The sequence below is a fragment of the Eptatretus burgeri genome, chromosome 13 (genome assembly GCF_056783735.1).
Source record: "Eptatretus burgeri isolate ZD-2024b chromosome 13, Ebu_testis_v1, whole genome shotgun sequence".
Taxonomy (NCBI): Eukaryota; Metazoa; Chordata; class Myxini; order Myxiniformes; family Myxinidae; genus Eptatretus; species Eptatretus burgeri.
The window spans coordinates 39856113-39880025 of NC_140973.1; the positions used below are offsets into that span (position 1 = coordinate 39856113).

The window sequence follows — 23913 nt, forward strand, 5'->3', positions numbered from 1 at the left end:
ATGACATCATCAATTCTCTCCACCCCTCCCAAACCCCCCCAATCAATTTAGTCCTAGATGACCCTCAAAAATTTTCATACCGATCAGTTAAAGCATTCGACGTACATAATTATGACGTCATAAAGAAGCTACATATGTCATCATCAAAAAAAATCACACTTGTTTCCCATGGGGAGAACTTCACATGTGCAGAGTTTCAATTTTTTCCATGCAGCGGTTTCATAGATACAGAGTTCCAAAGTTTTTACTTTTTACAACAATGCTGCCACAACACATGACCTATGACGTCACAATTATTAATAAAACATTCCACATGAGGAGTCACACCGATGGTGAAAATTTCATGTCAATCATATAAGCCGTTGCAGAGAAAACAGAAAATTAGCATGGACGGACGTACAGTACGTACGTACGTACGTACGGGCGGCGGACAACTCGAAAACATAATTCCTCCGGCGACTTCATCATCCGAGGGCATATAAACGAGAATATACAACATTAAAATCTACTTCGAGCTGATCATCATGGTGAAAAGGACCCAACTAATTAAAGGTGAACAAATGTTTGGTCATACTTTGCAAAATAAAAAAAAATGTTGATCTCATAATCAGAGATTTATCTTGCTCACATAGGATGCCAAGAAGCAATCAGTGAAAATACAAAATGTCCTCTGGTTGGAAGCTCATCCATGAGGAAGTGAGTTTCAAACCTCATTGGAATGCGTCCTGTTTTGGTGTTTTGCTCTATCAGATGCATTAGAGAAGGCCTTGTTGCAGCCTCCGTGCTCACACAGGTATGGCTTCTCACCGGTGTGTGATCTCAGGTGGGTTTTCAGGTTCTCCAAGCGTGAGTATGCTTTAGAGCAACCTTCAAACTGCGAACAGCACAAATATAACTTGACTTCATGAAAACACCAGTCTTCTCTCATGAGTGTAACTTCAAATGTACAAATAGTTAATGAGCCACGCAAAGGATCACTACACCCATCGACGCAAGACTCAAGCACTGTTTGAGTATCAAGAGTGCTGGGAGTGGAGCTTATCAAAGGTGAGGTGGGCTGAATGGCCCTTTACTCTGCTCAGGTAACTATGTGACGCTGATTCATGAACGAACAGGAGTCTGCTACGCGGCATCCTTTTCTGGAATCATATCATGACCACGCACTTGAAAGGGGGGGATGAGGGTACCTACTTTGTGCTGATCGTCTCCAATAGCATGGAACTCATTCACAGACGGTGTCCCCACTAATGAGAGGCATCTCATAAAACTGAAAACACAATGTTCTTTAATTGTTAAGTGTTGCAGATTATTCCTCCAGAGGAAGGGAATGAGTGAGAGCTGATTTTTTGACACTTTCGACAACACGGAGAGCTATGTCTAAAGATGTGTAAACTCAAGCAATATCGTCTCGTTAACAGAAGCAGTTTGAGCAGAACGTAATGTTCACTCCTGACGGACACCGCATTCATGTCAAGTGCAACCCAAAGATGGGCAAATTAAAGCTTTTTTGAGTTGGCCCACATCGAGCGGGCGCAGCAGGCCTGTGTATTGATGGGACTAATTCTGTGCCATTTATCAAAGTTACAACAATTTGATTGTCCAGGAACTCCAAATGAACCTGATCACACGTTCAACAAAATGGCAGCAGACATGAGGCACACCCATTGCTTCGGAAATAAATAATTAATACACGGCGCAAAAGGACACAAAATAAAACAATTAACTCTTATGACGACAACAACAACAAATCAAGTTATCTCCTCCTCGGCGCCGCAAACACATTCACTCATGACCTCCCAGACAGTGGGATAGAAGAGATGTCAGAATGCAGAAGTCAGCCCTGCTATCAAATGGTAGGCTGAAGAACACAGCAAGTTGTAACAGATTGAAGAAGGCACAGCAGCTGGAGAAGGCACAGTAGGTTTGAGGGCATATTGGAGAAAAATGCACAGCAACCTCCATCTGTCTCAAAAACAAAAACTTCTTATTATTATTATTATTCTTCTTCTTCTTCTCCTCCTCCTTTCCTGCTTCTCTTTCTTCTCCTCTCTCCTCGCCGAACGTGCTTTTCAACTTACCACCAGCTGCTACAAACCACCCCAAGTTTCCCTAAATCTCTGCCCGAGGTTTTCACCAATCTCCGCCACACGCATGATGACGGACAGCTTTTTAGCAGCCTTAATTCCTCCCCTCTTTCTTGGTAGAGGAAACGTGACATTCCCTCCCACACTGCCCGAGGCTTGCCTTGGCACACAGATAAGAACCAAGAAAAAAGGAGACACCGATAAAAGCAAAGCCTCAAGTTTACCTTTCGGGCAGCGTTAAACTTGAGTAATTCACTGAAACAAACACTCAATACAAGGTAAAGTGTTCTAAAATGAAACTTCAACAGACATGGCATCCTCGTGCCCTAATTTAAGTATTGAGTCTTCCCCCACAAATGTAACAATACCATCGTTAATGCTGATCATAGTTATGGGAACTCCAAATGAAACCTTGGTTCATTGTTACCTTGTTAATTCCAGCCTGGATTTGAATCCTACCCAGCTATAAACTGTCATCCTGGTGTTTCGCAGGCAGGGCGATGCATCAATGTAATGTGTGTGTAGTCCCTCGGATAAACGTTAAACTGGGCGTCCCATCTGCCAGCATGAGTTGGTGGACGTTGAAGATTCAAAGGTGTCCTTCGTTAAGAGTTGGAGAGTTATCGCCAGCACGTTGGCCAAATTCCAACCATATTCCTGCTCTAACCTACAGGGGGGGGCACTGCATCAGTGGTATAGCCGCACTCCCAGCAATGGTGCAACGAGCAGTCGCATGCTGCATCAGAAATTATGATGACCACTGAAAAATCCTGAGATTCTGAGCTTCGTGGGTCAAAGCCTCCAGTAGTTTAGCGCTCCGTAGATGATGCAGCCAGTGATTACCTGTGTTCCGTGTGACAATGTTGTCATGTCATTTGTTTTGAATCGATTCTCGTTAAGCTCACATAAACATTCCAAACACCAATCGTTACGAATAATTCATTCGAAGCAAAGTTCACGAAATTTTGATTCTCTTTTGTCGAAACTTGCGTCGGTATAATGAACGTACAGTAGTTCAGCATGCTAAAACTGCAAAGAAAGCATACATCTAAGGCCCAAAATTTAATGAAAAAAAAAACCGATGCAAAATTTGTGGTGGGATGGTACTTACCATGCAAATCATGGCAAAGCAGCATGGCCTGTGTCATGGCCAAACAATCACATTAAAAGTGGAATGAAACAATGCACAATGCATGGATAGGGTGGAAACTGGAATGAGAGATTACTCTTTAAAAGGTAACCCTCACAAAATTGCCTGTGCCCCTCAAGGCAATCGTACGTTTGTTAACCTTCCACCCTCTGTGGTTCTGCTCTTCCATGAGCATTGACTTGTGTAAACTAAAATGGTAGTTTGCATGAAAATCGATGTCAAATTAGGTTCCAGTGTATGGTGAAGCATGTGCAGTCCCAGACTTGTTCCATATGTGGTTTAGTTCGTCACGTGTGGATGTGCTCAGTAGTAGACATACATGCTCGTTCAAAGATCAGGTTGTAATCAGACTCACGGTACATTTGTGCGGCTTCTCTCCGGTATGGCGGCGTGTGTGCACCACCAGCATATACTGTGCCTTGAAGGCTTTCTGCTCTCGGTTGCAATCATGCCAACGACAGACAAACTCCTTGTGCTCGCCATGAATATGTTCATTATTGATGTGCTGCATACAATGAATGAGCACATTATCTCAAAAGGTGCCACAAGTGTCACCTTTTCCCTTCTACTCACATCAGGCAACTGCACATTGTTTGTTGCAAAGAGACAAAGATGTTTATTTACACCAGGGTAGAAGTATGACGCGTTTATGCGTCCAATTTGACTTTTGGTTTTTACTTAGTTGGTGGAAGGCCGTATCTCTCCGTGATATTAAAAAAGCTCAACTTAAAGTCGTGATTCGAAAAAAGTCGCGAAAATTTTGTCCCGTTGTTGCCTTTTGTGAGTGAGCACTATTATGAAAAAAAAGGCAAATAATTTCTCTTTACAATAATTTATTTCTAATAATTACAAGTATAAATACCATCGTGAAAAGTCACACATTTTACCCATTAAACTACAGATTTCTAAAGAGTATGATAATAGTCTCCAGGAACATGATGTCATCTGATGTGTAGCTAAAACTCATGCATCTCATTTACCAATTTGCTGTCACACCGGTTCTTACTCTGGAAACTTACGCGCACAAGTTGCTCCTGACTTTCAAACTCACAACAGCAGCCTTCCCATTGGCATTTCATTTCTTGCAGAATATCTGTATCCTGCTTTCCATCCTCGTTCTCCACTCCTTCACTCATCACAACCTGGAGGTCATTTGTCACCTAGATATACAAAGTGGTGCAGAAAGTGTATGAGATTCAACACAAAAAGTATACAAATTGTGATCGTATATACAACAACTGCAATTGTGTTGGATAAACTCAATTGCTTAAATGAACAAACTGAAAACTTACATTACCTTTGTTTTGATTTTTATTATCCATTGTTTAATTACTGCTGTTGGCTGCCACAATGTATTTTTTTTATTTTTTTTTTAAATTAGTGAACATTCAAAGTTTCATCCAAAAGTGTTATCGGTTTATATTGCCTGGGGGCAATCTACTGTATCTGCATGTTAAACAATTTAATAATTAAACAGAGGCCCGTACTCTTTACAGATCGCTTTGGGGCATATCACGATGAAACGGGAAAAATTGCAAGGCGAGAAACGGGTCGCCATGCCGACAGTGGATACTCCGCTGAAGGTGCAGGGATTTGTAATGTATTCACGCTGGCAGCAAAAACTAGCCTCCTCTTCACAAAAAACACCATGGGGTCTTTAACATCAACCAATGTTTCCAGTGCTGGCCAACAGGTCCACTGGATTAACGTCCATCTGATGGACAGTGTACATATATATCAAAACATGTGGAGTGTGACGAGCACTCCCCCGATCTCCATTGGACATAGTCCTACACCAAAGCGGCACCTCCAATACGGAGGTCTCGGCCTATCTCCAGTGGAGATCGGGGAAGTGCCCATCACGCTCCACATGTTTTGATTTAACTGCCGATCGCATCACGTGCCTTCTGGTTGAATGGTTTGCATTCACGGGAACAATCGTCTGGGTGGCAGACAGATGTTTGTTCTTTGCGGATTATGCAGTTCTACTGTGTGAGACATAATCCACAGCGATGCTCACCATAACAGCCAGGAGGTGCGTCTGATATATACATGTGCCAACACCAATCGTCAAAATGAGTACCAGCTTGCTGGTATCCTGTGCCGGAATGGCGACCTGTCCAGGATTGTGCCCAATAGGTAAGGAGACTGCTTTGGCAGCACTGATGCTCTGCACAGAGTATGCATCCCAATGGATGGATAGAGATGGATATATACACACTACGGTTTAACGTCTGCATACTTTTGACTGTGTAGTGTATGTGTATATATATATATATATATATATATATATATATATACATATATATATATATATATATATATATATACATATACATATACATACATATACATATACCCTGATCCAATTTATCACAATCTGTGTTACAGAGTGCTGGCTCTGCCGAAGTAGTTTCTTGGCCTGGAGACATGCTGGTCGGTTTGCCATCCCTCTTCCAGCAGTCGTTAGGGCAGGAATTTGTAGTTTGTTCAAGGTGCAGGTCATTGCTCCCCCTACTCTTTATGAAGGACACCATGGGATCGTTAACGTTCATCAACTAATGCCAGCAGAAGGAACACTCATTTTAACGTCCATCTGCGGCACGGCACACACATTGATGAATCACCTTTCCTGTGAAATACCGGGATGACAGTTTTTAGCTGGATCGGGATTCAAACCTATGCTAGAGAGCATAGACCAAGTGTGCATACCTCTAGGCTACCCTATCAACCCATGTACATATTGCATGTGCATAAATATTGAAGGAAATTTTGACTGTAACCCCCTCCTCACGATATATGCATTGCATTTCCCTTTCCTTCCCTCCCTTACTTCATCCCCACAAAACCTCATTTCTCTGTCCTCCTCAACCCTAGTTTTTCTCCTCTAAATCTCACCATTTATTTTCTATATGTACCCCCTTCCTCCCTCAAACCTAGACCACCCTTTGTTTAACTAAAATGGAGATGGCTTGATATATTACTACAAAACAGTAACAAAATACAAACAATATCAAAACAAGATATAAAAAAATTTCATGTATTCATAGATGTTGCAAGATTTCATTTAATTATATATGGGAAGAATTGTTGAAGTAAAGCTGACATTGTGAGCATAAGCCCTTCATCAGAGCAAGCGTGCACTATCACTAAATATTCTTATTTGTAAATTATTATTCCCACTTATCAATTATTACCAAAACAAAAAACATTTTTGTTTGACCAGCAATAAAAAATAATTAATTAATTAATTATTATTGTCATCATGTTGAATTCATTTGGTCATTTACCCGATGAAGGACGAACACACGAAACATCAGCTTTACTTTGCTTCACACGGTGGTTAGCCTACCTTTGAAAACTATTCATTGATAAAACCTATCGTTTGAAGTGTCCAATGATGCAGACAGACAACAGCCTTGACAAATGGTTGAAATGTTTTGCTGATAGAATACGCATTCACATTACCATTTATGGAATCCATGGCAAAACAAGAAATGGTACCTGTGTAAGTATCCGTGGGTTACACTTGGTCTCTTCTTTCACCTTGGAACACTTTGTGTGCACATCTGTGCTTCTGCTTACAGAAGGCTCACTAATGTTGTCACTCTAACAGGAACAAGGAATATTTATCAGCAATTTGATCGTTTGAGTGTGAAGAATGCACAAACGTGGGGCATTCAGCAAGTTCCATAAATGAGATGCTCACAGTAGTCTAAGACATACTAAAAGGTATAATAAGGCATACACACACATATATATATATATATATATATATATATATATATATATATATATATATAATTTTTATTTCATGTCTTCAAACTAATTAAGCAGATTACATAAAGGAAAACGTTAACACATCTTGGACTATCATGAGTATCTCATTTTCATACCTTTTCAAACGCCCTTCATATGGTAAATCAAAAACAATAATAACTGCAACTTCTTCTTCTTCTTCTTCTTTCAGATGGCAGCTTACCTGATGGGTAGCTTTCATTTTGTTGGGGCATGACTATACCACTGATGCTTTTCCCCAATACCAGCACACTGATATATAATCATTTTGCTGACCTCAGAAGGATGACAGACTGAGTCAACCTCACCTAGTGTTAATTCAGTGGCCAACAGGGCTTGAATGCAGGACCCAAAGATCCCAAGCCAAACACTCTAACCACTAAGCCAACACCAGGCTAAAAACTAGAACTGCCACTTTATAACTGCAGGCAGTGATGACCGGGTACCAATATGCAATGCATTGAAAAAACACAGGATTGACGAGTTACGGACTGAGTAACCCACAACGTTCAATCTATTTATTACATTCGCAGTTGACCCTTTTTCCTGGGGTCATCATCAGTATCAATTGAATTGTTACTTCACTATCCTGAAACCCATGCAGGTGCAGCCAAGTGAGCCTCGTTAAAAAAATAAATAATTAAAAGTTCTCAAATTCAAACAATTAAATAATTCTGGCTGCCAGACCATGCATCTGATCAGCATGAAATTTAAAACATACTTTCCCAATGTGTACGAAATCATAATTGTGAAGTTTCACATAGATTGATGAAGCAATTCAAGAAAAAGAATTTTATGATTTTCGTTCAATCTGACATGGCTGCAAGACCATGTGACATTAATTATTCGTGAACACCCTGCTATCTCCAATGCTTGGGGAACATGTGTGTGAAGTTTTCCCTCAATCTAACAAGCTGTTCTGCAGAATGCTTTTAAATGCTTCAAAAAATCATAATTGCCAGACTTATGACGTCATAGGTGGAGAAAGTTTTGTTCCTCATGGATAGACGATCATACCGGTAGAGTTTCGGAGAAGACTTCTGAAGATCTTTCCATCACAAAAAAATAGCTGCCGAACCACATGACTGATGATGTCCTCAATTTTTTTCTGTTGACCAATTTATCCCTTGATGATCCTCAAAACATTTTCATTCTGATCGGATAAAGCGTTTGACATATGCAATTATGACGTCATAACAAAGCCACCTTTGACATCATAAAAAAATCATACTTGTTTCCCATGGAGAGTACTTCACATATGTCAAGTTTAACTTTTTTCAATGGAATGGTTTCAGAGAAAAGAGTCCAAATTTTTTCCTTTTTTTCCAACATGGTTGCCACACCACATGACCTATGATGTCATAATTATCATTAAAGTATTCTACATGAGTAGTCGCACCTATGGTGAAAATTTTGTTTCAATCGGATAAGCGGTCACAGAGAAAACAGAAAATTAGCATGGACGGACGGATGTACTTACGGACGGATGGACAACCCAAAAACATAATGCCTCTGGCAACTTCATCAGCGGAGGCATAACAATCACACTTATTCCCCATGGGAAGTACTTGACGTGCCAAGTTTGAATTTTTTCCATGGGATGGTTTTGGAGATACAGGGGTCAAAAGTTTTTCCTTTTTCCAAAATGACGTCACTAATTATCATTACAACATTCTAAATGAGTTGTCGCACCTATGGTGAAAATTTCATGTTAACCGGACAAATGGTTGTAGGGAAAATGAATTTAAAAGGGAATAAACCCGAAAAATGCCGACAAAATAATGACAGAAAAATAAACAGAGGAAAAAAGAATCAGATACCCAGCCTGAAAGGCTTGATACCCTTATAACAAAAACAATAACTTTGTAACAAAGGATATATTAATTAATATTAACAAAAATAATAATAGTACTATCATTTGGGAATAATAGCTATGCTTTGTGAAAGGTAAGTACAGCAGGCAGATGTCTGCTCCAATGCTGTGAAGACCAATTAAAAATTGGTCCAATGGACCAACAGGACTGCTATTCATGATTAAATTAAAAGGTATCACAAGCTTTATTAAGAGGGAAGGAACAGTGGCTTCAATCACTGAATCTGAACTGACAGCCTGTCACTCAATTTATAATGTTCTTGGTATAATTGGTCCATATAATTAGTGTTGTTACATGGAAAGGTGGGTGTAGAATGTGTTAATATTACTGCAGCTTGGTCCTTGTACTCCAGTAGGTTAGAGTTACACCTGTATTAAGGACCTGCCCAAGGTCAGTTGTATTGTAAAACGTGCCCTGAGGATGCAATGACCGTTGCTTGCAAGGAAGTTTAGTGTAAGGTTGTATTGTGTTAAAGCTTCTGTGTAGGCAAGGCCATGTGGAGAACTTGTGGGCACAAAGGAACTTGGAAAGTGCTACGTGCTTAGAATGGGAAGAACATGGACTGATTGGCCAAGGACTGCAGGCCAGGACAGTATAGTAAGCTGTGGAGCCCTGGAGAGGGGTGGAATGCTTTTATGGAGGCGCCGCCCCTGGGTGTGAAGACAGCCAGTTGCAGAACCAGTGCTGGAAGGCAGGTCCAGAGGGCTTAACAGCCGTTTGTGTGCATGCGCCCAAAGAGATCAAGGGGTTCTTCCAGACAGAGTGACATTTAACAGATACCATCTTTCTCCGCTTTGTCACTCTTCTTGTACAGACCATTTGAGAGACCACAGGGGTGATCTCCCCCTCATCGCCATCGCTCCTCTCGTCTTTGGCCCTGTGCCACACCAGTTTGCATGGTGCCATCGTGGTACAGACCAAGACAAGACTGTGCCGACTCAAGTCCTCGCCTGATTTGTTCCCCGTTGTTTCCTCCACCACCGTAGGTGAAGGAGGTTATGTTTTCACCCCTTTCTGTCTGTTTCTTTGTCTGATTCTTTGTGTACAGGATATCTCAAAATGTTGCGGATGGATTTTGATGAAACTAGGTGGACAGGTTGAGTGTGTGACCACGACAAATTGATTAGATTTTGGTGAAGATCCGAATTCGGATCCGACTACGAGAATTTTTAAAGTAATTTCTTCACCATTGAGCTCAAAAACGATATATAGCATGATATTTCAAAAATGTATTGGGCCAGTTATGTTCTCGTGGATCAGGGCTTACGGGGCGGAGGTATGCGCTCCACTGAGTGCCTTTCTAGTTCTGGAGTGTCTTGCACTTTTGGCGCCATAGCTTGGGGTTCTGTTGTTTCATTTGTTCTCTAAGTTTGTGTGTTCCCCTCTTTCCTATTCGTTTGTCTTTTGACTGTCAGGTCTGTTCTGTGTATTTATTATTTGCATCTAATCTTCCATATCCCCCATATTCTTGAATAAACCATTTAATCATAAGAAACATCTTCCCATACGCTTATCCACAGCCACCAAATTTAGTATTTGTATCAATCGGATGAAAATTAAGGATTTTAGAAATCTCACTTAAAATGTTGACCTTTTGGTCTATGTTGACCTCAAAAATAATTGGTTAGTTGAATTCAGTGATCTGAAATATAAATCCTCTTTAAATTTCAAGTCAATCGGATGAAAATTGAGGATTTTAGAAATATCACCCAAGTTGTTGACCTTTTGACCTTTTGACCTCAAAAACAACAGGCTTCTTCCTTATGATAAACTCTACAATATGGTGAAGTTTTGTGAGGATCGGTTTGAATAGTGGCCTGTAGACAATAAACAGACAGATAGACAGACAAACAGACAGAATAATAAAATCGACTAACCAATATACTTGAAAAATCTTCGATTTTGCAAATAACAAACAGACAGCCCAGACAGACAGTCAGGGGTGAAAACATAACCCCCTTCACCTTCGGTTGCGGAGGTAATAATTAGCACGCACTCGTAAAGCGGAAAGCGGGGTTAAGCGATATTGGTCCTATCCGTCCGTCCGTGTCTGCATTGTGTTATTCCCTTTTCTCTGGAACCGTTTGACGGATTGACATAAAATTTTCAATAGAGGTGCGACGACTGATGGAGAATGCTTAAATGATAATTATGTAATAGGTCATCTGGTGTGGCAGCCATGTTGCAAAAAGGAGAAATGTTGGACCTCTGTATCTCCGAAACTGCTCCATGGAAAAAAAATGAACTTGGCACCTTTCAAGTACTCCCAATGGGGAATAAGTGTGATTTTTTTTTTTATGATGCCATCAGTGCCTTCGTAATGACATGATCATTACATGCGTAGAACGCTACATCTGATCAGTATGAAAAATTTTGAGGGTCATAAAGGAATAAATTGGTCAACAGAAAGAAAAAAAAATGATGACCTCATCAGTCACGTGGTTTGGCAGCCATATTAAAATAAATAAATAATGAAACCTTCAAAAAATCTTCTTCTCCGAAACAGCTGAACAGATCGAGGAGAAACTTCACAGGTATGACCGCCTATCCATGAGGACCAAAAGGTTCCCCACCAATGATGTCAACGGTCACACGTTTTGGCAGCCATATTGGATTTACCCTAAGACCTTTAAGAATCCTCTTCTCCAGAATGGCTGGACAGATCGAGGGAAAACTGCACACACATGTTCCTCAAGCCTTGGGGATACCAGGGTGTTCATGGATAATTAATTGGTCACATGATTTGGCAGCCATATTGTAGTGAAGGAAAATATTCTTTTTAAATTCTCTCTTGAACTGCTGCATCAATCAGAGTAAAACTTCATAATTATGATCTCATGGCGATGGCGAATATATGCTTTGAATTTCAACCTAATCGGATACATGGTTTGGCAGCCAGAATTATTTAATTGTTTTGAATCTGTGTTCTTTTTGCTTTCTCTTTTTTTTGAATTTGGCTCACTTAGCTGCGCCTGGATAGGTTTGAGGGTCGAGGTAGAGGAGTAGCAGTTGAAACCCAAGTCTTATCCAGTTTCCTCCTGATGACTTCATCTTTGCTTTTTGCTTCTCAGGTTCCTTCTGATGACTCCAATGCAGTACCTAATATATTTAGTCTTCCATTTGATTTGTTGTTTTTTTTAAAAATTACAAAATTGCTGCTTGAAGAGTTAGTTCACACCAAGTCCTTCTCAAGACTGTGTGGGGTACGTATTCGATGAATACCATCTCGTTAGTTGATGCATTTGGTGAACATTCCATATCCGGGGCTGTGTATTGTACAGAGTAATGTATATTACATTATATTGAGGCAATAAAGTGTGGGGGGGGGACAATTGATATATTGTTCCGCCTTGTGGAAAAGTCGGGGGGGGGAGTTATGGGACATGCTCCCCCCTCCCCCCATAACTGTAATATGTGCACTGAGGTGGCAGTACCCATCCTTTATAGAGCTGAATAGGGTAATGTTGTGTTGTATAAAACCTCCTGTAGAGGTGAGGCTAGGTGGAATACTTGTTGCATTTCATACCAAAGGCACAAACGAATTTGGAAAGTGTGACGCACTTAGAACGAGATGGTGCCATCATGAACTGTTTGGCCAGTGGACTGCAAACCATGGCAGCATCGTCAGCTGCGGAGCACTGAAGAGGGGCGGAACGTTTTACGGGGCTCCTTCCTGAGGGGTGGGATGGAAAAAGGCAGCACCACCCACTGGATGGAGGTAGCCAATGATGGGACCAGAGGATGGTCCCTGAGGCTTAAAAGCCACAGATGCGCATGAACATGTCAGAAGACATCTCAGCCTCTTTCTGTTTCGTCACTCCCTATGGAAGGAGCGTTTTGGAATGTCGCTAAGACATCCCTCCTCATCACCGTCCCCTCATCATGTGAACCCATCGCCATCACTTCACCCTGTGCCGCACCAGCCCTGTACAAAACCAGCCCTATACAACACCAGCCCAAGACCAGCTCATGCCTGTCGTAAGTCCTCACCCAATATCCCCATTGTCTGTTTGAATCCAGAATTTTGGTGTGTTAGCGAGGTATAGTTATATTTCCTTTGTATGATAAGTTTGTGTCTTTCCTTCCCTATTTGTCTATCTTCGTGTGCCAGATCTGTCTGGCTTTTTTTTTTTTGGCTTGTCCATATTTCCTTTATATTAAACCCTATATTAGCTAAGAAACGTCTTCCGACCTTTTTGCCTCCCCACGTATGAACAATCGCCAGTTTTCAATTTGCATTAAGGTGATCCTTGAGGGATCGTAATCATTAAAAGAACACAGTAAATTTGGAAATACATCCTGTCGGCATTTGTTGATTCCTTTATCACCTATCTGGCTCAGATGATCTGTGTGAGCAGACCCTTTGACATGACAATATACTCAAGGTGTTGGTGCAACATTGCCTAAGATCAAACAGTGTACTAACTAAACTTTTTCAACTATTTCACTTACTTTTCCTATACACCTCCATATACTGAACCTTTTCTTCCCACGATTGACATTTTTTTTGTAAACTGGTATTTAGCCTCATGGAAGTTCCTTTAGTCTGTTTTTACAGCTATTCCAAGAACCTAGATAGACTTTGATGAATAAGGTGTCAAGTTAATGGAGACAGAAATATAAATTTCCAGATTAAATCCTGTGCTGCCTGAGCAATGTCTCTCGTTTGCACAGAGGATCCAAAAAGCAGGAGCATAATGAAGGCATGGAAACTATAAAGAAGCAGACACACCACATATTTTGGTGCACGCGTATCGTTTCAGTTGTTGTCGTCATCTTTGTTTCTTACTATTCAAATGATACAGATAGTGAACTGCTTTTATGGCTTAGCATTAACCTCTGTGGCTTTAACTGCTCAGGTGTGGTGATATTTGCCCTGCCTTACATCTACACAGATCTGGTGGTATTTCTTGACTGGATTCTGTTTTATGCAGATCTGGCTTACATTGTTCTCGTGTGTTGTCTGTGGTGCTGTCTATGAATACTCTGCTCACCTCTTCCACTGGGTTCTCCCTGCACACTTCAGTTCTGCTCATTCTTTGCCAGCTACTGTTCTGTGCCTTCATTGCTCTGCTCTTCACTTCAAGCCCCTATATGTGCCCCTGTTTATTGTCTACTCTTTTGCACAGTCATCCTATGGATTATTCCCAGCAGATGTTTCAGCCTATTTCTTCGATTGCTATGGGCTAGAGGCAGAGACAGCAAGTTTGTGGTATTTATTGCTCTGAGCGGACACCATGATTCTGCAAGGTGGGACATCAGTTCATTTCAGGATTTGATGAGGGAAGAAGAGGGAAAGGTAAGAGATGACAAAGTCCTAAAATGGGCTCCCCCGAAACCTTCACCATACAAACAATGCACTTACATGTAAAGAGAATCAAGTCCCAAATCTATGTTGGGACCTCTTTTTATTCAGGTATTAAAGATTACTTATATTATAACCGAAGGGCACCAAATACTGACTGGTTCAATGTATGTTAAGCTCATCCAATTATGCAAATCAACTGCCTCACGTTCAGTATTTGAGGGCTGAATAGGTACAAATTATTACCACCGGCACCGAAGGTGGACGGAGATGATGTTTTCACCCAAGTCTGCTTGTCTGTCTATGAGCAGGATATCTCAAAAAGTTATGGACGGATTCAGACGGAATTTGTTGGACAGGTTGGGTGTATGACAAGGACAAATTGATTCGATTTTGGTGAAGATTCGGATCCAGATACAAAAATGTTTCAGCGATTCTTCAACATTGAGAGACAGGGCCAAAAATGATATAAAGTACAATGTCTCAAAAAGTCATCGACCGATTCGGACGAAATTTGGTGGACAGGTTGGGTGTGTGACATGGAAGAATTGATTCAATTTCGGTGGAGATCCTTTTCAGGATCCAGATAAGAGAATTTTTTAGTTTTTAAAAGTGATTCTTCATAACTGAGAAATAGGGCCAAAAACGAGAGACAGTACAGCACGATATCAGAAAAATTGTGGACGGATTCAACTAAACTTGGTGGATGAGTTGAGTAGCTGACAAGAACAAGCTGATTAGATTTTGGTAAAGGTACGGATGGAGATCCGGCCTATCAGTGGGATACAAAATGTAACCTGTTAAGCCTCGCGGAGGTATGCGCTCTACCGAGCGTCCTTCTAGTTTACACAATGAGTTTGAAAGACTGGTTAGTTCAGGAAATATATTTTGTGTGTATGTGGTTTGTTTTCAGTTTAAATGAGCATTCATTCATGTGCAAAAGACTCAACTCAGAATGATACGAAAAAATTATAATAATTAATGATGTATGGGAGCAGGAAAACATGTAGGAGTTTGCTTGGTTGAGAAGGCCAGAGTTACATTCAAGATCTAAACATTTCTGGAAGGCTTTTTCTTGCTGCAATGCATTTGCAGCAGAGATATCTGTCCAAGATCATGTGGAAACCACACTGAGTCTTTCGCAAGACTCGACTCAAGTTTCACAGGTCAGTTGATGTTGAACTACATACTTATGGGTGTCTTCCAAAAGGATTGTCCAGACACCTTATGGAAGCACCTTGGAATGGTGACCACAACCCCAAAGCAATGTGTAACTCCATCCTAATCACATATGGTGAAAGTGCGCACACAAATAAACAGCTTTTTTTTTTAATCTCATTTGCATCAGCGGTTAAAGTACCTACTTGTTGGATAGAAGTTGGCAGCACCCAGGACTTGTTGGGCAAGCCACCATGAGTGGAGGATTGCGGATGTAAGGAAGATGACATGTGCAAGACTGACGGTGGCACAAAAGCTGAAGCTCTGAGAACAGCGTGTTGTGGCTCACTTGGATGGTGCTGGACTTCTGCCATCACTGGAGATGTTGCAGGAGGAGGGTTGAAGGAACTTGAAAGAGACCATTTGGAAGAGATTAAATAAATGTAATCAGTGGTAAAACTACAAAGTTTCATTTCAAACCACAACTTGAACCTGAATTTTTTTTCCTTTTCACAGCCTCTTCAGTTACAGGAATATAGTTTTGTCTAATCTTTTTACAGTCAAGGACTTCCTCGATGAACATAGATGATGATCAGCCGGTAGCCAAAGGACTGATATAATTCAGAACCAGGTTGAGCCTCTTGTTCAATCTGGTTCTGAATTGCACTTTACTTTTTGTATGTGCTATTTGTCTTATCTTGTGATCACTTGTTTTCTTTTGTTTGTAAAGCACTTGTTAGTAAAACCACTGCCAATATGAAACTTTCTTATCAACTGTTATTCGTTACTTTTGCAAGCATTAAAAGTTGAATAGAAAAATAACTCGAGTAAATCATAACTTCCTCCCTAGTTTCTTCTGAAAAGACAAGACCACACATTAATCAACACCAGTCAAAATGCAGCCTTTGACACACGTGTTGTAATCCAAAATGTCCTCTAGGTGCTTTTCAGCAGTCTTTTATTAGCACACAACTTTTACACAAATAAATACTGTTAACTGTTAGCTTTCATTAGTGCTTGTGCTCATTTTTGCATCGATGAAGAGATCAATAAACGGTCGAGAATACAATATTCAGGACAATAACGAACATAATGCAAATGACCATACATTACCAACACATACAGTATGTGTATATATGGGAAAACATACCATAAATTACCAGCCTACTGGGGTAGGATTTGAAAGACGCAGGAATTTATTTTGGCTTGTTAAATTTACAGATTTAAATTTAAAATTTACATGTGTATACATATATACACAGATATACAGTACCTGTAGAAAGTCTACAACCCCTTTCAAAATTTTCACATTTTGTTTCCTTCTCGCCTGAAATTAAATTGCATCAATTCAGACTTTTTCCACCTTTATTTACACATCGTAACCCACAACTTCCAAATGAAAAACAAATTCGACAAATTTCAGAAAATTCATCACAAATACAAAACGAGAATATCTTGGTTGGATAAGTGTCCACCCCCCTTTATAATGGCAATTATAACTTAGCTCAGGTGTAACCAATCACCTTCAAAATCACATATTAAGTTAATTGGCCTCTACCTGTGTTAAATTGTTGTGATTCTGATAATTTCAGAATAAAATCAGCTGTTCCTGTCAGTTTCCTCTTGCTGGGGTGTGCTATTCACAACAAAGACTCAACCATGAGCACCAAGGAGCTTTCAAAAAACATCTGGGATAAAGTTGCAGAAAGGCTCAGATCAGATGATGGGTATAAAAATATCTCAAAAGCCTAGAATATCCCTTGGAGCAAAGTTAAGGCAATCATTAAGAAGTGGAAAGCAAATGGTACCACCAAGACCTAACCAAGATCAGGCCATCCCTCCAAACGAGATGACCAAGCATGGAGGACACTGATCAGAGAGGCCACAAGAGGCCAATGGCAACTTTGAAAGAGCTACATACCTTTATGGCAAAGACTGATCACTGTGTGCATGTGACAACAACATCCCAAGCACGACATAAATCTAGCCTGGATGGTAGGGTGGCAAGAAGGAATCCATTACTCAAAAAATCCAACCTTGAGTCCCTTTTGAGGTATGTCAAAAAACACTCTGGAGATTCTGAAACCATGTGGCAAAAAGTTTTGTGGTCTGAGGAAACCAAGATGGAACTTTCTGGCCAAAATGCAAAATGTTACATTTGGCACAAACCCAACACAGCATATCACACAAAGGACACCATTCCTACTGTGAAGCATGGTGGTGGCAGCATCATACTATGGGGATGTTTCTCATCAGCAGGGATTGGGCTCTTATCAGGATAGAAGGGAAAGTGGATGGAGCAAAATTAAGAAAAATCCAAGAGAAAAACCTGCTGCCTTCTGCAAGAAAGCTGAAATTGTGATGGAAGTTCACTTTTCAGCACGACAACGACCCCAAAGCACACAGCCAAAGCTACACTGGAGTGGCTAAGGAACAAAAAGATAAATGCCCTTGAGTGGCCCAGTCAGAGCTCCGACCTAAATCCAATCAAAAATCTGTGGCATCACTTGAAGATCGCTGTTTATCAACACTCCTCATGAAAACTTGACTGAGCTTGAACAGTTTTGGACAGAAGAATGGGCAAATGTTGCCCAATCAAGGTGTGTAAAGTTGGTGGAGACCTATCACAACATACTCACAGCTGTAATTTCTGTCTTCCACCAAGTATTAGCTCAGGGGGGTGGACACCTATCCAGCCAAGATACTCTAGTTTTGTATTTTTGATTAATTTTCTGAAATTTATAGAATTTGTTTTTCACTTGGAAGTTGTGGGTTACGATGTGTAAATAAAGGTGGATAAGTCTGAATTTATGCAATTTAATTCCAGGCTATAAGGCAACAAAAGGTGAAATTTTGAAATTTTTGAGTTTGAACAGTTTTGTACAGAAGAATGGGTCGATATTGCCCAATTAAGGCATGCAACATTGGGAGAGACCTATCCCAACAGACTCACAGCTCTTATTGCTGTAAAAAGTTGCTTCCACCAAATATTAACTCAAGGGGTGGACATTTATCCAACCAAGATATTCTAGTTTTGTATTTTTACTTCCGAAATCTTTATGACTTCCGTCCTCTGTTTGTGTGTTTGTTTGTGTGTGTGTGTGTATGTTTGTTTGTTTGTTTGTGTGTGTGTGTGTTTGTTTGTAGGCACGATAACTCAAGAACGGAAAAAGCTACCAATGTCGAATTACACCACGTGATTCAGGACGGTGATGGCTAGCGCTGATTAGATTTTGGTAAAAATCGGTCAAAGGTCAAGGTCAGTGAGGTCAAACATAATTCCGTAAATTCATGTGGAGAAATGGAGTATTTTTGCTTTGCTCGACGTTACGAGTTCGTTTTAACTTCGATTTTAATTTTATCTTCGGTTTTTGTGATCGCTTAGGACGCCCAACACTCGGTTGTCAAAATTCTGGTAAAAATCGGATGTTTTGGAGACGTTTTAAGATTGCATAAAAAATATTTCACTCGCCGCGTCACGGCTCGTCACGTGGTGCAGCGCGCTCGAGCAGAGGCATCGTTGAGTCACGTAAAGGTTTTACATGTGCGCGCTGATGGTGTTTTCGATAAAGATGGTGTTTAAAAGTCATTTTTTTATCCCAATAAAGGTTATCGTCGCATGCCTGACTCGCTAAGCCGTCGGATTATGTAAAGATTGTTGGTGGATGGCCGAATATTACGGTTTTGTGACTTTAATAAAATAATATTAAATAATTGCGTGGAGAAATGGAGATTTTTGCTTCGGTCGACGTTACGATTTTTGATGGTTTGGTACAGAATCATCATAGAAACTTCTGGTTTGTGTCGCTACCTTCTCGAGAGACAGCTTTTATGAGACAAGGTCAGAGGTCAAGTTGACGATTTCGTAAGTACCAGTCTATGACTGCCTGTTTATTAATTTTCTGAAATTTGTAGAATTTGTTTTTCACTTGGAAGTTGGGGGTTACGACGTGTAAATACACTTTCTATCGGCAATGTATATACCGTGTGATATATATATATATATATATATATATATATATATATATATATATATATATATATATATATATATACATATATATATAAATACATATATATATATATATATACATATCTATACATATATATATATATATATATATATATACATATCTATATATATATATATATATATATATATATATATATATATATATATATATATATATATATATATATATATATACAGATACCACCTAATGCTGCCACAACTCTTAACCAATTGAACCCTGAGCTCCTTGGACTTTCGGCTCCCCCACCCTGGGCTCCCTAGGGTTCAAGGGATTAAACACCTTCCATAGTACTCCACTTGGTCCCGGAGCCAATGCCACCCATGCCTTCCTCAAAACTGCCTCAACCTCAGATATCTTCGGCTCTGACAAATCAAATGGAACACCTGGCTACATCGGTCTCACCAACCCTTCTATGTCCTCTACCACTTCATCCCTCCTTGTATCTGTGTAAGTGACATGAAGGTGACCTTCCAACTCTTCCTTTGGTATCTTCAGTGCACCGGATTAAGACTGCTCCAACAGATCCTTCATAAATCAAAAGGGATTCTCAAAAAAACCTCCTTCTGTTCTTCTGTCTCGCCTTCCTTCGCCTCTTCATCCTTTCCACCCTCTTCAACTTCACCAACCTCGTTCTTGCCTGCTTCGTCAGCACCTCGAGTCCATTCCTGTCTCCTTCCACCATCTTCTCCCATCTTCTGTTCAAGCTCCTCAAATCTATTCTCAGCTCTTGGATTTCCCTCTACCTCCTGCTCAGCCATGTCTTCTTCTCACCCCTCTCGCTGCACTCTTTCACTCCAAATGTGACACATGCATACTCAAACACAATCTCATTCATATTCCTCAATTCTGTCTTCCATCCTTCCTTTCAAACGCTGAAGCGCCCCACACACCACTCCATCTCATCAATCCTCTCCCATACTCCCCTTTCAACCATACCTGGCCATTTCACTCTCCTCCTCACATCCTTTCCATGGTGAAGTACAACTCCAGGACCGACAACACTGTGGTTTGTTTCCTGGCTGTTTCTCCCAATCGTCTCACTTGCCCCCTTTTCGATAATACTTTTTCACAGTTTGACATACCCATGGTGCTCTCGGCGGTTTCAGACTGGCTGAAACAGACCAAAAGTCATGGTGTGTCTTGTGTGGCGGTCAGCCTTCCATGGGCCAGTCACTGCATGCAGTGACTGGCCCATGGTATGGCCGGGCACATGGAAACAGGTCCATCCTATGGGAGGTGTGGTACTACCACTGCTTCCTCGAAGGGGGTCACCCGAAGAAACGGGTCCTCTTCCTCCCTCCCTTATGTTCTCCTCGGTGCTTGTGAATCATCTCCAACAACAACCTCAATGCTATTCTAGCAAAAGAAAGCTGGATAAACCAACCAAGAGTAATCTTTTCTAAGGTAAGTCCTTTGCTGTTTCAAACCCTACAGGGGTTCTTCTACAGCTGCTGATATTCACAAGTAGCACTTATATAAGAATCCCAAAGCTATACGCCCCATAAAGTGCTGGATCAGCTGGCTGGAAGAGTATGGGGGTTAATTATGTAAAACCTCACTTCCTGGGGTAATTGATTAAGTGAGAGCTGATTGGTTATTCACTCCTATTATGGGTGAGAGACGTGATTGGGTGTTGATATTTGTATGTTAACTGCTATTGGCATTGCATGTGGTACATGCTTGGGAGCCTCGGTCAAGCGCATTTCTGTCGCCGATGACACGCCAACAAGTGATGAAACCGGTCCAATGGCTGAGGGGTCATGTAACATTGCGATTCTCATGTATGTACTGCAGGGGGTCCCTGCTATAAGTCTCCTCAATATCCGTTGTTTCGCATACAAGTCCATAATTTGCTTAGGAACATTTTAATTGTACATCCAACAATTCCCCACACTAACGTCCATTGGATGGAAGAACAGTTACTAGGCGTCCCACTCCACAACACTTTGTGTACCAGCATCCCAGCATTCCTCCCTACAATGCATTGCGTCCTCTCGCTCTACTTTACAGTGCAGTACTGTATTTATTATCTTTGTGTACTTTTCTGCGGTAATCGTTGAACTACAAGTGGTAAACAAAAAGAGTGAACCTGCATGTAAGTGGCAGCGCAGTTGTGTATCTCTGGCAGTGAAACAAAATAGGAATGGTGAATGACCAGCTGATATTGCTGGCTATCTTGGTATGCCACGGGCGATTGTTCCAACTATTTTAAAGAATGCTGTTGAGGGCCGTGCAGACGGCATGGCGTGATGTGTGGCACAGAAGGTGTAATGCATCCCGTGCTGCAGACACAGCCATCGAGGGTGTGGAGACCGCAGGAGCTCTTCATGAGGTTCCGTGTGTACACCGCAAGGGGTCGCAGCACAAGTGTCAGGTTTTGCGCCACGAGTGCGTGCCCTGGCACAAAAGCTGGACCTTCAGTCCATGGGGGAATTCACGTGGCCTCGTGCGAAGGATAACTTACAGAACTAGGACTGGTGCAGGCAGCTTGACAGAGGCGATTAGAGATTTTCAAGGTGTAAGACTCCTAAATTCTCATTATTCTTCACCATTGAGAGATAGGGCCAAAAATTATATATCGCACGATATCTCAAAAGGTTATTTGGTCCAGTATGTTCCACTGGATCAGGCATTGCGTGGGGAGGTATGCGCTCTACCCAGTGCCCCTCGAGTTACCCTCGCCGAAGGAGAGGGTGTTGCATTTGGGTCTATATGTTTGTTTGTCCACACAGAACTTTTGTGTTCTTCTCTGCAACTGCTTGTCAGATTGAGACAAAATTTTCATCATTGGTGTGACTACTCATGTAGAATGTTATAATGATAATTATGATGTCATAGGTCACGTGGTGTGGCAGCCATGTTGGTAAAACGGAAAAAAATTTTGCACCTCTATATCTCTGAAACCGCACAAAGGAAAAAATTGAAACTTGGCACATAGCAAGTACTCATAGGGAATGAGTGTGATTTTTTTTATGACGTCATAATTGCATATGTAGAATGCTCAATCCGATCAGTATGAAAAATTTTCAGGGTCATCTCAGGATAAAACATTCCACAAAATTTTTTTTGATGACATTATTGGTCATGTGATTAGGCAGCCATATCGTGTTTTTTTAAAAAAACAACCTTCAAAAATCTTCTTCTCTGAAATGGCTGAACCAGTCATCACTGCCAGTATTTATAAAGTGGCAGTTCTAATTATGTCTTATTAATTATGTAACACACCAGTACACAAACGCCACACAAAATACACAAACACCACACAAAAGAAGTCCTGGCGAGGGTCTACAATCTCTGATTGCTCCTTTTCTTGCTTTTAAATGTTTTTATACCACGCATGAAGCACAAAGCGGGACTTAGAAATTGGTTCAGTCTGTCTATCTGTCTGTCTGTCTGTCTGTAGACATCAGTCAATGATTGAGGAACAACTTAATTTCAATTTAATTACTGTATATATTTTGAACACTGTAGAACACAAATCGAAACACGAACTTGCAGTTTAGCAATACTTTGCCTCCAAATTTGGCAAATTGTACAGAATCTCGTCCCGAACACACATTCTTTATGATGTCTGCCTGTCTGGCAGTCAAAGAAAATTGAAAACTTACTGTCTTTAGAGAAATCATAAATAAAAGGACACAAACAACTGGCATGAATGACTCATTGAACGTGTTAAATAAGGTGGTATAAAAGATGATTAACGGTGGTAAACTTTTGAAAAAAGTTTTTATATTTTTTTCTACAGCCTTAATAATAATAATAATAATAATAATAATAATAATAATAATGATGATAGTAATACATTCCTTTTAAAGGCTTTTTTGATGCAGGAGGAGGCCATTAGGTCCATCAAAGCCTGCAGTATTATTACCAACCAATGGTTGTTTGTCTGTGCTCCATTCTTTTAAAGGCTGAGGAGCATCAAGCAAGGAAACAGCAGGTACCATTTTTAAAGTCTTTGGTGTGACTCGGCCATGGTTCAAACCACCAACCTCCCAGACTCAGAGTGCATGCTCTAAATCTCACCATTACACCTCTGAGGCTGGTTTAACCTTTAAAACTTTCATTTTATTGCAATTGAATTGTATACTTGAACACTGTAGAACACAGATCGCCTTGTTGGCACTTCCAAAAACCTTCAATTTCGCAGTACTTGGAGAAAATATGCCATTTTACGCCATATTGACAAATAAAATTTGCAGCTCATGCACGCTCTCAGCATTGGAGATCGAATATTGAGACGGACGAAATCATGGCTCATAGGAAATACAGATTGTGCTGAGAATCGCAAAGCAAGAGTTGACATGATCCTTGAAATGTCCTTTTTCTCAAGACTGCATGGAGTAAAGTGTTCGATGAACTCTAGTTTTTTTTATATTTAAGTGTGAAAACTATTTTAAAGTACACAGTATCTGGAAGGAAAAGTAACAAGTGTGTAGTCTGCATAATGAAAAATCACAAGTAAAAAGTTCAATACATTTATATTACAACAATAAGTTTTGCTCTGGCA

General features: G+C 40.6%; 1 protein-coding gene across 6 annotated transcripts in view; it reads right to left on the bottom strand.

Annotated features, from left to right (window-relative positions):
* Positions 1-23913, bottom strand: part of LOC147014271 (transcription activator GLI3-like) — a 200252-nt gene that overhangs the window by 4003 nt on the left and 172336 nt on the right. For 4 of the 6 annotated variants that reach the window (XM_085852104.1, XM_085852103.1, XM_085852106.1 and 1 more), the window contains exons 8-12: positions 15576-15777; positions 6739-6843; positions 4254-4394; positions 3590-3739; positions 710-874 (exon numbers count right to left, since the gene is read on the bottom strand). In XM_085852104.1, coding sequence (XP_085708230.1) covers positions 710-874; positions 3590-3739; positions 4254-4394; positions 6739-6843; positions 15576-15777 — 763 coding nt within the window. The remainder of the gene's footprint in view (positions 1-709; positions 875-3589; positions 3740-4253; positions 4395-6738; positions 6844-15575; positions 15778-23913) is intronic. The other 2 variants (XM_085852107.1, XM_085852108.1) reach the window with 2 other exon arrangements.